The sequence below is a fragment of the Mesoplodon bidens genome, assembly GCF_964165515.1.
Source record: "Mesoplodon bidens genome assembly, chromosome: 2".
NCBI lineage: Eukaryota > Metazoa > Chordata > Mammalia > Artiodactyla > Ziphiidae > Mesoplodon > Mesoplodon bidens.
In genome coordinates, this window is record NC_138177.1 from 104536230 (window position 1) to 104552212 (window position 15983).

The 15983-nt window shown below is 34.1% G+C and overlaps 1 protein-coding gene across 8 annotated transcripts in view; it reads left to right on the forward strand.

Annotated features, from left to right (window-relative positions):
- EVI5 (ecotropic viral integration site 5) overlaps positions 1-15983 on the forward strand; it is a 250785-nt gene that overhangs the window by 123442 nt on the left and 111360 nt on the right. For 4 of the 8 annotated variants that reach the window (XM_081226568.1, XM_081226566.1, XM_081226567.1 and 1 more), the window contains 2 exons: positions 1012-1044; positions 1608-1754. The exons of 2 other annotated variants lie outside the window; for them this stretch is intronic. In XM_081226568.1, coding sequence (XP_081082694.1) covers positions 1012-1044; positions 1608-1754 — 180 coding nt within the window. The remainder of the gene's footprint in view (positions 1-1011; positions 1045-1607; positions 1755-15983) is intronic. 2 more of the 8 variants (XM_081226571.1, XM_081226569.1) reach the window with 1 other exon arrangement.

The window sequence follows — 15983 nt, forward strand, 5'->3', positions numbered from 1 at the left end:
TGAAGATATAGATTATTTGCATGTTTTTCTTTTGTTTGAAAGTATTGATGGTTTCATATTAAATAGCATGGCAGAAGGACAGGATCTTTGTTACATGTATATTTTTGTTATATAATAATTGCAGGTACATTATATTAAGGATATATTTCTTTCATCTTATTAGTTGGTTTGAAGATAATTCTGCTTTTTTGGTGACTGCAAAAAGGTTGAGCTTAATTGCTTTTAAGTCATTTTGATTTTATCAATATATATTTTTTCCACTAAACAGTTTATAGTAAAATGTACATCTTCGTAGGTGGTCTTTTATCTTTGGAGTAAGACATTTTCACAGAGAAATCATTTTTATTTCATTGAACCTTAAGAATAATAAAGGTGCTGTCTGAAAGAGTTAAGTTTGGATTTTGCTTCTAGAAAATTAAGTACCTTTTTACTGGCTTAGATGGCCTAGGTGTGTTCTTTAGCACTTAGAATTCTGTAAATACTTAGATACCAATTAAAGTCTGTAACTGAAATGTTTACTTACTCAGTTATTGCTAGAGTTTATTATGGTTGAGCTCATTAATTTCATTTGTCATATTTTCCTTGCTTTGCTTCTTTGGAAATTGCTGTTGCACAAATTGCTGTCACACTTCATAAGTGGAATTGCTTACTCAAATTCCTTCTCCCTTTCATATAAATGATTTGACAATATGGCTGACACTAAAAGTACTTAAAGTATGCTTTAAAAAGAAGATATTAGCTTGTCCCAAATAATGAAAACCCTCTTGGAATTTGTGTTTGATCTCTTCTAGAAGCACATGATTTTCTGCAGTTTATCCTTATTTTGATATATTCTTTTTTAAGAATAGAAACACATGCAATAAAAAATAGTTTTAAAATCTAAATGTCCATCTTAATTACAATGAAACGTAGGTGGAATTTGGGTATGTGTTGTTTCTTCTTACTCCTAATTTTATCACCTTTATTTTGTTTCTTTCTCTTATATTTCTATCTGAATTTTTCCTTTTGTAGGAAAGTGCTTCCTTGGCAGATAGATTGATACAGGTATAGTTTTTTTTTTTTTTTTTTAAGCATTTTCTCTAACATCTAAGGAAAGTCCTAAACCTAGAAATTCATATTTTAATGCATGCAATTTTACATGCATTTTTCTAGAAATAATTTTTGGGGTGGTATCTATGGGTGTAAATTTAATTTTTGATAATAGTGTGTTATCTTTATTAAAATAAACCCATCTTTTGCACGTTTTAGAGCTAACCTTATTTTAAAGTTTATTCCAAAATGTCAATCAGTGGATTCTGCGAAATTAACCACTATTCATTGAAAACATTAGTCCTGCATGTACAATAATATTGCATGAATTGAATTTTTATTGACTGAAAGAAGAATTGTTCTTACGATTATCAGATAAATTTTTCATTTAGTTTCCCAAAATTGCTGGAGCGATAATGAGCTGCTGGCTAATAATTACTCAGGCTGTTCTGTTCTCTGAGGTGATCTTTTTTTTTTTTTTTTTTTAACATGTCAAAGTAAGTAACTAAACCTCACAAAGGCAGTCTTTCTTGAATCTATCCTAAATTGCTTTACACACACAAAAATTATGTCCTAAGGGACAAGTGACAAGAGCCCAGGAGGCTGAGGAAAACTACCTCATAAAACGGGAGTTGGCCAACATCAAACAGCAGAGTGATGAGGCCAGTGCTAAACTGGAGCAAGCTGAAAATACCATCAGGAAGCTCCAGCACCAACAGCAATGGGTAAGGAGTCTGGTAGTGGTTTTTCTCACCTTTCTCATCCCCTTCCTTTAAACTTTTTTTTTTTTTAAGCACAACTTCTGTGCTCTTGTTTTAAACAATTTTGTTTTCTACTTTAATTGAATTCTTAAGTTAATCAATTTTAAGTTCTGTAATATTTAGAGGTCTTATTGTGGCCTAAAGACTCCTTGTTCTAACTTTTTTTTTTCTGTCTACACAGTTTTGTTAGAATTAGGTAATGTTTTCTTTCCTTACATTATATTTTAAGTCACAGCAAATAAGTGATGTATGTCAGACCTGCTTTTTAGGTTTTAGAAATCTGTTTATTTATAAAAGGTATTTTTCCATGGGTAATTATTAAATCTTCTGATAGTTTTGTTAATTGTGTACACGAGATACTACCCAACATGTAGGAAATATGTAACTATCTCATTTAAATCTTTGATAATATGGTGATTTATATCTTGTGAAATACTATAGTCTTCTTACATCAAGACATTAAATTATGGGTTCAGTTATATGCTTACATTTTTTTCAAGAAGAGAGAAGTTGTGAAAATAAAAAAACTGTACTTTTAAAATATTATGTTAACTAACTTAGAGTACTAAACAGCTTCTGATTGTACAGCTATCCTCAGGTACCTTTTGTAACTTAGATATTATTTTCCATTGGCAAATTCAGACAAGTGTGATATTAATAAAGAATATGAGAGTTAAAAAGAAAAGCCAGCTGTTTATCTTTGAAAAGATATTATTTCTTGTTTCAGTTTTCTGTTTTCAAGTAGGAGTTGGATTGTAACAGGAATAGATGGAAAGAGTTGTGGTAAACCTAGAATTCTATATAGGTCTGAAAGGCAAATAGAATGACTTCAAGGTTGGATGTTATTTTTATTCAGAAAAACTAAGAAACATTATCATCTGAGTATGAAAAGCAGAAAACTAAAAGCAAAAAAGAAATTGGTAATTGAAAAAAAACATAACATGAAATTTTTTCTATTAATGTTAATTGAATATGGTTACAAAAAATGAATAGCAGAGTGGTAAGAGAATACATTCATCCCTTGTTATCTGTGGGGGACTGGTTCCAGGACCCCCTGAGGATACCAAAATTCTTGTATACTCAAGTCCCTTTTGTAAAATGGCATAGTATTTGCATTTAATCTGCATATATCCTCCCATATACTTTATTTTTTTTATTTTTTGCACTTAGTAAATATGTTTTTATAATGAAAATTCTTGAAGTATAGCTTTGAACATATATACAAGAGTAGCACAACAAAACAAATTGAGATTGTGTATTTTTTCCCTTTAAATCTTGGAATTGCTGTTTTGGTATATGAATATTTCATTATAAACATTTATATTGTATGTTAAATATTTAAAAATTCATATTCACACACAGTGTTGCTGTAGTCTCTACTACGTTAGTGCTTCATGCTGCCTCCCATATACTTTAAGTCATCTATAGGTTACTTATAATATCTAATACTGTGTAAGTGGTATGTAAATAGTTGTCTGTGTATGGCAAATTCAAATTTTGCTTTTTGGAACTTTCTGGATTTTTTTTTCCTGAATATTTTCAATCCACGGTTGGTTGAATCTGCAAATGCAGAAGCTGTGACTGTGGAGGGCTGACTGTACTAAAAAGATGGGAACTCAGATGTTTCATTTTGCCTTTGTATGAAATGTCAATAATATCAAAGCATAAAAATAGGAAAAGCAGAATTGGAGGGTCATGTTGAGAATTAAGTTGAACTGAGTTATCAGTGTAATGTGATTTTGTTATTGGAAAAGATAAGTATTATATTTACATTTAGTATAAGCTACAGTCTTTAATACATTAGAGTCATAAATTATTAGTTTTTTTGCACAGTTTTTCATATAGTAAGACCTGTGTATAGATGTGTATCAAAGATAAAAAATGTTGGTTTATAATGAAAAAGCTAAGTGGGCAAGCAAAAACAGCCAGAATGAACTGAAGCTTTTGAAAATAGTTAAGTCTAACAAAAAGAATCTTTGTACTCTAATTCAAAGGACAAGATAGACCCATAATGTGGGGCTGCGATACAACAAGTAGAAATCAAATCTCTACTTCGATTTTGCTTCCATTTTTTTTTCTCGCTAAGCAGACATTCTCCTAAACTGAAATAAACTGTAAAGCAGACATATAAAGCAGCAGTGCACAAAAATAGGTGAAGTAACAGAGTCTTCGTTAAATTTCCAGTTTCAAAGTAAAGTGATATTAGATATTAAAGTAACTTGCAAGATTTTTTAAAAAGGATTTTAGAAAATAAGAGATGCTAAAGGCTTTGAGGCTGGCAACTGCAGTTAGGTAATAGTGGTTAGATATCTCAGAAGAGGATCAGTGACCTTGCTGATGCTTCATTAAAAATTCCTGGAACATCTGGCTTGTGAACAATTAGAAAAATAACTTTTACTTGCTAAAAGCTAATTTACTATGCATAAGTCATAACTAACTTTGTTACTATAACAAACAAAAATTTTTACAAGTTGGTACCGTCTCTCATGATATCATTCTTGACAAGGTAGAGAAATACAGATGAAAATAGTAAACTTAAGTGGCTTTATAGGTGACTAACTATATCAAAATGGCTGTTCATGTTGAAGTAAAGAGGTGTCAGAGGTCTTTGTCTCCTACATGAAGTATTTCAGGAATGTAGGTAATATTTTTTATATATATAAATTTGTTTATTTTTTTATTTTATTTTTTTTGGCTGCATTGGGTCTTCGTTGCTGTGCGTGGGCTTTCTCTAGTTGCGGTGAGCAGGGGCTACTCTTCCTTGTGGTGCGTGGGCTTCTCATTGCAGTGTCTTCTCTTGTTGCGGAGCACAGGTTTTAGGCACGCGGGCTTCAGTAGTTGTGACACGTGGGCTCAGTAGTTGTGGCTCGTGGGCTGTAGAGCACAGGCTCAGTAGTTGTGGTGCACGGGCTTAGTTGTTCCGTGGCATGTGGGATCTTCCCGGACCAGGGCTCGAACCCTTGTCCCCTGCATTGGCAGGCAGATTCTTAACTACTCTGCCACCAGGGAATCCCCTAGGAATGTAGGTAATATGTTAATGGTGAGTCAAGATTTCAAAATATTTAAACAGTCTATTCAGAATAAGAAACTAAATAAAAGATTATTTCATAGAAGTAAATCTATAGCCTTGCCTCGAAATGTAAAACTTAAAGATATATCTTAGTGATGCTTTATGTAACAAAATTGAGAAATTGACAGCGAATCAGGAATTACTAATAATATAATGAGACTCCCTGCATTCCTTATCCCAAGTATAGTCTTCTAGAAGTATAATAATCCAGTTCAGTTCTAAGTAGCTTGTAGAAAATTTGTAGTGTTGTATCTGGTTTGAATACCAAAACTCATATGAAATGTTTACAGACTGTGTTATGGCAAGTATAGGAAGATGTGGAATCCCTGGATATTTTTAGTCTCTACTAAAGAAGATTTTATAAGAACATCACAGGTATGGTCATTTTAAAGTATTTGAGAGGTGATCTTATGGAAAAGTGGTTAGTCTCTTTTGATATTGCTTCAGAGGGCAGAATGTGTTTAAGATCCAAAGATACAAAATCTTACTAATCGGAATTTTGACAAATGGAGTAGTTTCTTCGCAAAGTAGTGAGCATACTACTGCTAGAAAGTGACCATCTGTTGCTAATTGTCTTGATTACAGCCTTCCAATATAACAACATGAAGTCTTCAGAATTCTCTAAGGGTTTCCAGTCTATTCCAGCAGGAGGTATTGAATTACCAGTATAATCAACCACCACCACCACCCTCTACTGCCAGTAGTTTCATTTTATATGCTATAAATAGCTTTGGATTTCATATACAGAACTGAATTCTAATCCTGTTTTGCTAACTTTGTGACCTTGGATACTCAAGGATTGGGTTTCTTTTTTTCTCTAAAATGATTACATAAGGCTAGATTACCTCAAGTCTTTCTTTTTGATTTTTTAAATGAACTTTATTAAGGTATAAATTACATATAATAGAATTCATCAAATTAAAATTAAAATGTATGGTTTGATATGTTTTGATATTAGTTGTATAACCATCACTATCACAATCAAAATGTAGAGTATTTCCATCCCCCCCCATGATTTCTCTCATGTCCCTTTGCAGTTCACCTCTCTATCCCCGCAGCCTCTCTGCTTTCTGTCACCGTAGTTTTGCTTTTTCTAGAATTTCATGTAAATGGAATTGTAAGGTATGAGGCTTTTGTGTCTGGCTTCCTTCACTTAACATATTCACTCAATTTTTTTCTTCTTGGCAATTTTTTTCTTTACTGTGGTAAAATAGACACAATATAAAATTTACCATTTAAGTTCACAGTTCAGTGACACTAAGTACATTTATAATTTTTTGCAACAATAACCACTATATTTCTAGAACTTTGTCATCATCTCAAACAGAAACTTTGTATCCATTAAAAAAAATAACTCTCCTTCCCCCCACTCCACCTTTTTGCCCCTGGTAACCTCCGTTCTACTTTGTGTCTCTATGAATTTTCCTCTTCCAGGTAACTCATATAAGTAGAATCATACAATATTTGTCCTTTTGTGTCTGACTTATTTCGCTTAGCATAATGCTTTCAAGGCCCATCCTTGTTGTAGCATTGCATTAATATCAGAATTTCCTTAGTTTTTATTGTGGCTGAATAATATTCCATTGTATGTGTATATATTTTGTTTATCCACTCATCTGTTTATGCTCATTTTGGTTGTTTCTACCTTTTGGCTGTCATGAATAATACTGCTGTGATCATTAACATACAAATGCCTGTTTGAGTCCCTTCTTTTGAGTATATACCTGGAAGCAGAGTTGCTGGATCAAATGGTAATTTCATGTTTAACTTTTTGGAGACTCAGCAGACTATTTTCCACAGCTGCTGCACCATTTTACATTCCCACCAGTGTACAGGGTTCCAATTAATTTCTCCACATCCTCAACAACTCTTGTTCTTTTCTTTTCTTTTTTCTTTACTGTGTTTTTATTAAAAGCCATCCTAGTATCTAGTAGTAGGTGTGAAGTGGTATAAAGAAATTTAAGTAAATGGAAAGATCCCATGTTCATGTATTGGAAGACTTCATATTGTTACGATGTCAACAGTACCTAATATGATGTATAGATTTAATCCTATCAACCCTGTCAGTCTTTTACAGAAATGGGAAAGCTGATCCTGAAATTCATATGGGATTACAAGGAGCCCTAAATAGTGAAAACAATCTTGAAAAAGAACAGAGTTGGAGGACTCAACATTTCCCAATTTGAAAGCTGACTACAAAGATAGAATAATCAAAACAGTGTGGCACTGGCAACAGGATAGACATGTAGATCAATGAAATAGAAATTGAGAGTTCAGAAATAAATCCATACATGTATGGCCACCTGATTTTCAGCAAGGGTACCAAGACCATTTGATAAGGAAGAATAGTCTCTTCAACAAATGGTTCTTGAAAAACAGGACATCACCATGTGAAAAAATGAGCTTTGACTCCTACCACACACCACATAAAAAAATTACTCAAAATGGATCAATGATCCTTATGGTTTTAAAACACGTAAGGATAAATCTTCATGAGCTCAGGTTTTTGGCAGTGAATTCTTAGATATGGATTCTTTGACACCAAAAGGATGAGCAACAGCAACAACAACAACCGAGAAATAGATAAATTGGTCTTCAAAATTAAACCTTTTGGGCATCAAAGGACATTATCCAGAAAATGAAAGGGCAACCTGCAGAGTGGTAGAAAATATTTGAAACTCACATATTTAAGTGTTTAGCATCCAGAATATATAAATAACCCTTTCAACAAAAAGGCAAACAACTCAATTTAAAAATGAACAGAGAATTGCAGTATTACTTACCATAACCAAGACATGGAAACAGCCTAAGTATCCACCAGTGGATGAATGATTAAAGAAAATGATACACATAAATACACACACACATAGTGCACATGCTAGAATATTATTCAGCCAATAAAAAGAATGAAATCTTGCCATTTGCAACAACATGGATGGACCTTGAGGGCATTATGCTGGGCAAAATGAAATAAGTCAGATAGAGAAGGCACATATCACATGACCCACTTATATGTGAACCTAAAAACAAACAACAGACCCCACCGAGCTCATAGATACAGAGAACAGATTGGTGGTTGCAAAAGATGGGAGGGTGAGTGAAATGTGGTTAAGGGGGTCAAGAGGTAGAAATTTCCAGTTATAAATAAGTCATGGGGATGTAATGTACAGCATGGTGACTATAGTTAACAATAGGCAACTGTATTGCCTGTTTGAAAGTTGCTAAAGAGTAGATACTGCAAGTTCTCATCTCAAGAAAAAAGATTGTAACTACCTATGGTGATGGATGTTAACTAGACATTGTGGTGAACATTTCATGATATATGCAAATACTGAATCATGATTCTGTACACCTAAAACTAATATAATGTTATATATCAGTTGTACTTCAATAAAACGTGTTTTTTTAAGTAAGCAGAAGACTCGAATAGACCTTTCTCCAAAGAAATATACAAATGGCAACAAACATATGAAAAGATGCTCAACATCATTAGGCTTTAGGGAAATGCAGATCAAAACCACTATGAGGTTTCCACACTTAACTAGGATATCTATAATAAGTAAAAAAGAAAAGGAGTGTTGGCAAGGAGATGGAGAAATTGGAACCCTTGTACATTGCTGGTAGAAATATAAAATGGTCAGCTACTGTGGAAAACACTTTGGTGGTTCCTCAAAAGTTTAAACATAGGATTATCATATGACCCACAATTCAATTCTTAGATGTACGCCCAAAAGAATGGAAAACTGATGTTCAGACAAGTATGTGTACACATGTTTGTAGCAACATCATTCACAAAAGAGTGGACATAGCCCAAAAGTTCATCAACAGAAGAATAGATAGGCAAATTGTGGTATATACATACAATGAAATATTCAGCCATAAGAAGGAATGAAGTACTGATGCATGCTATGAATAATATGGATGAATCTCCAAAACATTAAGCTAGGTGAAAGAAGCCAGACACAAAAGATCACATATTGTATGATTCCATTTGTATGAAATATCCAGAATAGATAAATCCATAGAAACAGAACAGAGATTGGTGGTTGCCAGAAGGTTGAGTGGGAAAAGGGTGAGAAACTGCTTAAGAGGTTTTACTGTGGACTGATGGAAGTGTTTCAGAGCTAGATAAAAATTTGTGGTTGTACAACATTCTGACTATCCTAAATGCCACTGAATTGTTCATTTAAAAGTGTTATTTGAATTGTGCCTAATTGTCTAAAGAAGAAGGCTACAGAACTGAAGGGTATACGGCTCAAGGAAATGACGCATTTAGTTTGAGTAATTGTGGTAGAAGGTGGAAATAAGGGAGAACATATAACATCCCAGTGCTGAAACCCATTGGTTGAGGTCAGGGTAGGACCAGAAGCAAGTGAGCTAGCTTGTATGAAGAGTCTGAGAGGACTGGGAGAGCCCTCAGGGCTGGAGTTGGGCATGTCTTAATCAGCATTGTAGTTGCACTGAGACTAAAAGGAGAATGCAATGTGGAGTAGTGCAGAGCAGGTCAAGGTTGGCAACTACAGAAGTGACTTACAATAGGTTGTCAGATGAATGCCCTATAGGAACTGTAGCCCAAAGGCAAGGGAGTTTAAGACATAAAAGAGACAAGAATTTGGATTATCAGGAGTTTAGTGGGCTAATGAGAGAGCAGCTTGGGCAAGTGTTGAACATGGAGGCTATTATCCATAGCTGTGATTTACGTGATTTGGGAAGATGTGGTGTTTGGATAGGCCATCTCCGTTAATGTGCCAGAGTAGAGCAGACATATTTTTATATTTATTTATTTTTTTTTTATGTTCTTCTACTTAGGAATAAGGTTGTTCCCAGAATCTCAGTGAATCTGAGATGGTCTCACTTAAAAGGGCTGGAAGTGACAGAGGCCAAGTAGGCTATTATATGAATATTGGAAATGTGGATAGTATGATAGCTAATGAGGGTGACACTCCTACAGTGAAAAGGATCAAGGTGGTCTTCAATATACTAAATTACAACTAGAAAAAAATGTAAAAAGATAAATAAGAAATACCATGCGAACACTAAGCAAAAGAAAGCTGGAGTGACTGTATTAATATCAAATAAAGTAGACTTCAGACTTCTTGGAATTAAGAGGTACATTTCATGTTGGTAATATGGTCAGTTCCATAAGAAGACATAACAATCTTAGGATTGTTATGTATTTAGAAATATATGTCTCCTAATATGTGTATGCTCCTAATGATAGGGGAGCATGAAGCTGAACTGATAGAACTGAAAAGTGACGTGGACAAATCCACAGGTACAGTTGGAGTCTTAAATACCCCAGTCTCAGTAATTGGTGAAACAAGTAGGGGGAAAATCATTATGGAATGGATATCAAAGACCAACCAACTTGACCCAGTTGGCATTTATGGAACACTTCACCTAATAACAGCAGAATACGTGTTATTTTTAAGTACACATGGAACATTTACAAAGATAGAACATATTCTGGACCATAAGATAAATTTTGACAAATTTAAAGTAACTGAAATCATATGAAGTATCTTCTTTGACTCTAACAGCATTCAGTTATCTGGAAAATCCCTAAAATATTTGGAAATTAAACAACACATTTTTACCCCTGTGTCAAAGAGAACATCTCAAGGGAAATTAGAATATGTTTTGAATTAAATGAAAATGAAGACACATTATCAAAATTTGTGAGATCTACCTAAAGCAGTGCTTAGTGGAAATATTATAGCATTGAATGCTTATATTAGGAAAGGAAATAAGTCTCAAACCAGCAATCAAGCTTCTACCTTAAGAAACTAGACATGTAAGAGGAAATTCAATCTAAAGCAAGTAGAAGGAACAAGTAATAGAGTAGAAATTAATGAAATTGAAAACAGTATAAAGCAAAAATAGAGAAAAATCTGTGAAATCAAATGCTGGTTCTTATAAATCATCAATAAAGTTGATAAAACTCTGTCTAGACTGACTAAAGATAGAAAAAACAAAAGCCAGTTTAGGGATGACATTGACTTTTTACAGATGTAACCAAGTTGTCTTGTCTCATATCCTGGATTTGTCTGATTCCTTTCTCATAGGGTCACATTTCCTGTAACCTAGATTCAGTTAAACATTTTTAACATTTAGATTATATATGATGTTGTGAACTTTGCTTTAAATCGGGAATCACATAGTGTAAGTTCCCACTATTAGTGATGCTGCTGAGTTTGATCACCATGCTAAGTTTCGTTACCACACAGCCTTTCCCTTGTAAAGGTATGGTTTCTTCTTTGCAACAATTAAGTAATACATTGGGAAATACTTCTGTACCAAATAAATATCTTGCTCTCTATTCACCTTTTACCTAAGGGTTTTAGCATCCTCTGATTGGGTTTCCAAAATTGTGATTTTCATATTTTCTCATTTTTTTCTACACTGTTAGCTAATGTTCCTCTGTAAAAGAGACTTTTCTCTTTTTCCCCTTCAATCTCTCTCTCTTACTCACTATGAATACTTTTCTATCACTCCAGACTCATGGGCTTTTGTTTGTTTTGATGTTTCATATCATATTTAATGATTTTAATGCTATTGGTACAATGATATATATTAAACTTCTGAGCAGCATTTTTTAAAAGGTAAATTTTATTTTTAATAAATTTTGAGTATTGATATGCTTTAAAAAGCATTTGTGCAGTACTCAATTATTGAGTAATTGTCTTTAACAGATCATTGATTGCATTTTATGCTGGCTTTTGATACCTTGAACCTGATATTGTTGGCTTTCAAAAATGATCGTGTTAATTATTTTTTTAAATTGAGGTGTAGTTGATTTACAATATTAGTTTCAGGTGTACAGCATATATATTCAGAGATTACACTCCATTTAAAGTTATTACAAAGTAATGGCTATATTTCCCTGTGCTATATAATATGTTGTGTTAATTTATTATTTAGTATTTACTACACTAAATAAAATTTAATATTTACTTACATTTAGTACTTTTAAATTAAATAATAAATATTAAACTAAGCATAAGATAAACCAAGCATTGAGATTAAATTATCCCTTTAAGTATTTGTTATACATGTTGCATGTCAGTTTTTCTAGGAAACCCATAGAAGTAGAAATGATCCAATTATATTTCATACAGTTGCATGTCTGACTTTGTCCTTTTTGAGTGTGATGGGGCACAGATGTGTTTATATTGGATGATTTTTCCTGATGAGACCAACTGTCTGAGTCTTGCTTGATCTATTTATAAACTTTTTGCCCTACACATGACTGCTTATCATTCAGGTGTCCTGAATAAGTAATTGTTGTCCAGCAGTTTGTTGGCTAGGATCAGCATATACAAGAAGGATTGTAACACTTAAAGCTGCTGAGTGCTGAAATGACCGCCTTTTGAGGTTGTTGGGACCTTTGTACCAGGAAGTACTTAACAGGAGGCTAGGCCAGATTTCTTTCGATCTTCCTTCCTCTTCCTATAATTCTAGAAGAAAATATGAAATAATTATGTGATACTTTTAAGAACCAAGGATTTGATATGAGGAATAGAAACTAATCTTACTTAGATTAAACACATGAATAAACATTAATAAACTAAAAACTATCCATTAGTGCAAGTTGTGAAATCGTCTAGATAATTTATTTTAGAAAGTGTGTTTGTTAAGCAGCATTTAGAATTGCCCCACACCTGATTTACCTAGTGGGTTTGTTTTTCTTTATGAATATGGAAGTTAATATTTCTTCCTGCATTATAAACACTTTTAAACTCTACTTTGGTGACATTTCAAGAAAAAGCCATTTAATTTGTAATTATTGGTAAATTTATGTACATCTTTCTAAAAATCCACACTAGACTGATGACTTAACACATTAAGCTTGGTAAACTCTCAGTATGCCTAGAAATCTGAACAGAAGCTTTCTTCCAAACTAATTTTGGCCTTAGTCTAAGATTAAATGTTTTATATTCACATGTAATCATCTCTTTTCAGCTTAAATAATAAATGAATGTTCACTTTAGTGGAAATAATTGTTTTCTTAACATTTTCTTCATCAAACTATCTTGCAGTTTGTGTATATAAATAATCAGAGATAATCTTCCACTTTTTAAAGGATGTGTGTAATTTTTCAGATGTTGGGAATAAATAATTTTAAAATGTTATACCAATTTAAAAATTTATTTATTTTATTTATTTTTGGCTGGGTTGGGTGTTCGTTGCTGAGCACGGGCTTTCTGTAGTTGCAGTGAGCGGGGGCTACACTTCATTGAGGTGTGTGGGCTTCTCAATGCGGTGGCTTCTCATTGCAGAGCACAGGCTCTAGGCATGCAGGCTTCAATAGTTGTGGCATGCAGGCTCAGTAGTAGTGGCTCTCAGGCTCAGTAGTTGTGATGCACGGGCTTAGTTGCTCCACGGCATCTGGGATCTTCCTGGGCCAGGGCTTGAACCTGTGTCCCCTGCATTGGCAGGTGGATTCCTAACCACTGTGCCACCAGGAAAGCCCCCAATTTCTCAAAAAAGTTTAGTGTGGCAAATCTTTAAATAGTACATCCATATTGCTTGGATTTTTTTAAAAAGACTCATTGGAACATGGTGGTAGAGGGGATTACAAACATCTTTTTTGGATCATATGCTGGGTGGGAGAGCAACTTTTTATTTAAGTTTTTTTCTCCTTTAATATTGTCTTGCATAGAATCATTCTGGACTCTTTGATAGTACAGGCATTTTCTCAGATGCTTTGGATGTAACAATGGAAATGTACCATATTCCCACACTATTACAAATTTTGTTTATTTTTGAAACAAATAGATTTTATAGGTTATTTTTGCAGCATTGAATTTCCACTCCCATTGTTTAATATATGGTTTATGATAGAGGGGGGTTTTGTTGTTGTTTTTTAAACCAAGAGTTGACTAGCTAATTGACTCAGCAAATAATGTTTCTCACTTACTATGAAAAGTACAGTTTAGTTCTGGCAATATAGTGGTAAATCACACTATCCTTGGCATTGATTGTATAGTATTTATAGAAATAGATAACTGTGAAAATCATTTAATTAGAGTGGCAATTAGTACTACAATAGAGAAGAATACAGGGTTCCATGAAATATGTGGGGTCCTTAAAAGGACATATAATTATCAGGTCTTGAATAAATACAAGAAACATCTTTAAATACAAACATTTACTTTTTACTAGGGCACTTATATATTCTTCAGACATTGAATGTGTGAATTCATTTTTTTGTTGTTTTATTCAAGATACATATAAAAAAGACTACTAAGGGCATTCTAATTTATCTTTACTTTTGTAACTTTTACAACACCAGAAAAGCACTTGGGATTAAAAAGTAGGTGGGCTAGGGGCTTCCCTGGTGGCTCAGTGGTTGAGAGTCCGCCTGCCGATGCAGGGGACACAGGTTCGTGCCCCAGTCCGGGAAGATCCCACATGCCGCGGAGCGGCTAGGCCCGTGAGCCATGGCCGCTGAGCCTGCGCGTCCGGAGCCTGTGCTCCGCAACGGGAGAGGCCACAACAGTAAGAGGCCCGTGTACTGCAAAAAAAAAAAAAAAAAAAAGTAGGTGGGCTAGAGACTCCACTAAAAAAAAAATCTCTGTCAATTTCATTGGAATGGGATTGCTGGTATCACAGAAGCAGTAAGAGATTCATTGACAAAAGCAAATTTGATGTAAGTGTAGGAAAGTCGTTCATTATTTGTGGACCTTTAAATAAATGGCCCCTTGCTGACTTATCAGCCATTGTAATTGTGGCAGTTGTCATTTGGTAAAACAAATTATATATTTTTCCAGTTTACTAATTTGAATATGAAGTATATTCTTAGGAATTTATTACAAGAATATTATGTGAGATGTTTAATTTTTTTTAGGTGTTTAGATTTTTAATATTATACCAGTAATTCTTAGAACAGTATATATTAAAACAATATATTAAGCTCTTAAAACATATTATTTCAACCCTTATAGGCTTAAATGTTAAGCCATATAAGGGCTCTGTAATCCACATTCCCAGTTAACAGAATTGCCAGTCTGTTTGCCTTGCTAAGTCTTTTTAGTTTACTTATTAGTAAAGTGGAAGTTGTGGTGAAGGTTAAATGAGAATACAAAGCGCTTAGCATGTGCCTGACATATAATGAGCACGCAGTAGTTGTTAGCTACTCTCTTCATTGTTGTTATCATCATAAACTTTAAAACCTATTTTATAGTGAGTGGAACAGGAACGGGAACATCTTAAAACAGAACAGCTGCATCAGAAATGGTTAAGGCTTGGGCTTAATATGATAGCTGTTATTAAACCTCACTTTAGAGGACTTCCCTGGTGGTGCAGTGGTTAAGAATCTGCCTGCCAATGCTGGGAACACGGGTTCGAGCCCTGGTCTGGGAAGATCCCACGTGTGGCAGAGCAACTAAGCCCGTGTGCCACAAGTACTGAGCCCACGTGCCACAACTACTGAAGCCCACGTGACTAGAGCCCGTGTTCCACAACAAGAGAAGCCACCGCAGTGAGAAGCCCGCACACCGCAACGAAGAGTAGCCCCCACTCGCCACAACTAGAGAAAGCCCACGTGCAGCAACAAAGACCCAATGCAGCCAAAAATAAATTCATTAAATAAGTTTTTTTTAAAAAACCTCACTTTGAGCTTCTCTTGGCTTTGATGATTTCTTCCTTCCTCTCAAAAGTTTATCATTCTTTTCCTGACCTTAAGTCAACCTCATAAAAGCCCAATTTTTGTTTTGCTTTGTATTAAAGTTTTCAGTGCAGTGTTGTTGGGTTCAGGATTTTGATTGTTTTTTATTTTTATTTTTTTTCTTTCTATTTGGTCTGGGAAAACTGTAAAATGAGGTGGATCAACTGTGCTAAAAAGTTTCCTAAATAGACACGGTACTAGGAATTTTTGTTCCCCAATGTTCACTTGTTTCATAGCCACTGTCTTCCATGGCACTTCCTCCTGGTAAGCAGCTGGAACTGCCCACATGTGCTGCAGTTTTTTTCTCAGGCTGTGTGGTACCAGTCACCTTTCCTGGCATCTCTTATTCCATTGTGAGGTAGTTGAGTTAAAAGGCTTAATAAAAAAACAAAAACAAAAAAATCCCTTTTTTATAAATGACACTTTTTTCCCTGTGGAAAAAAATTTTTGATTG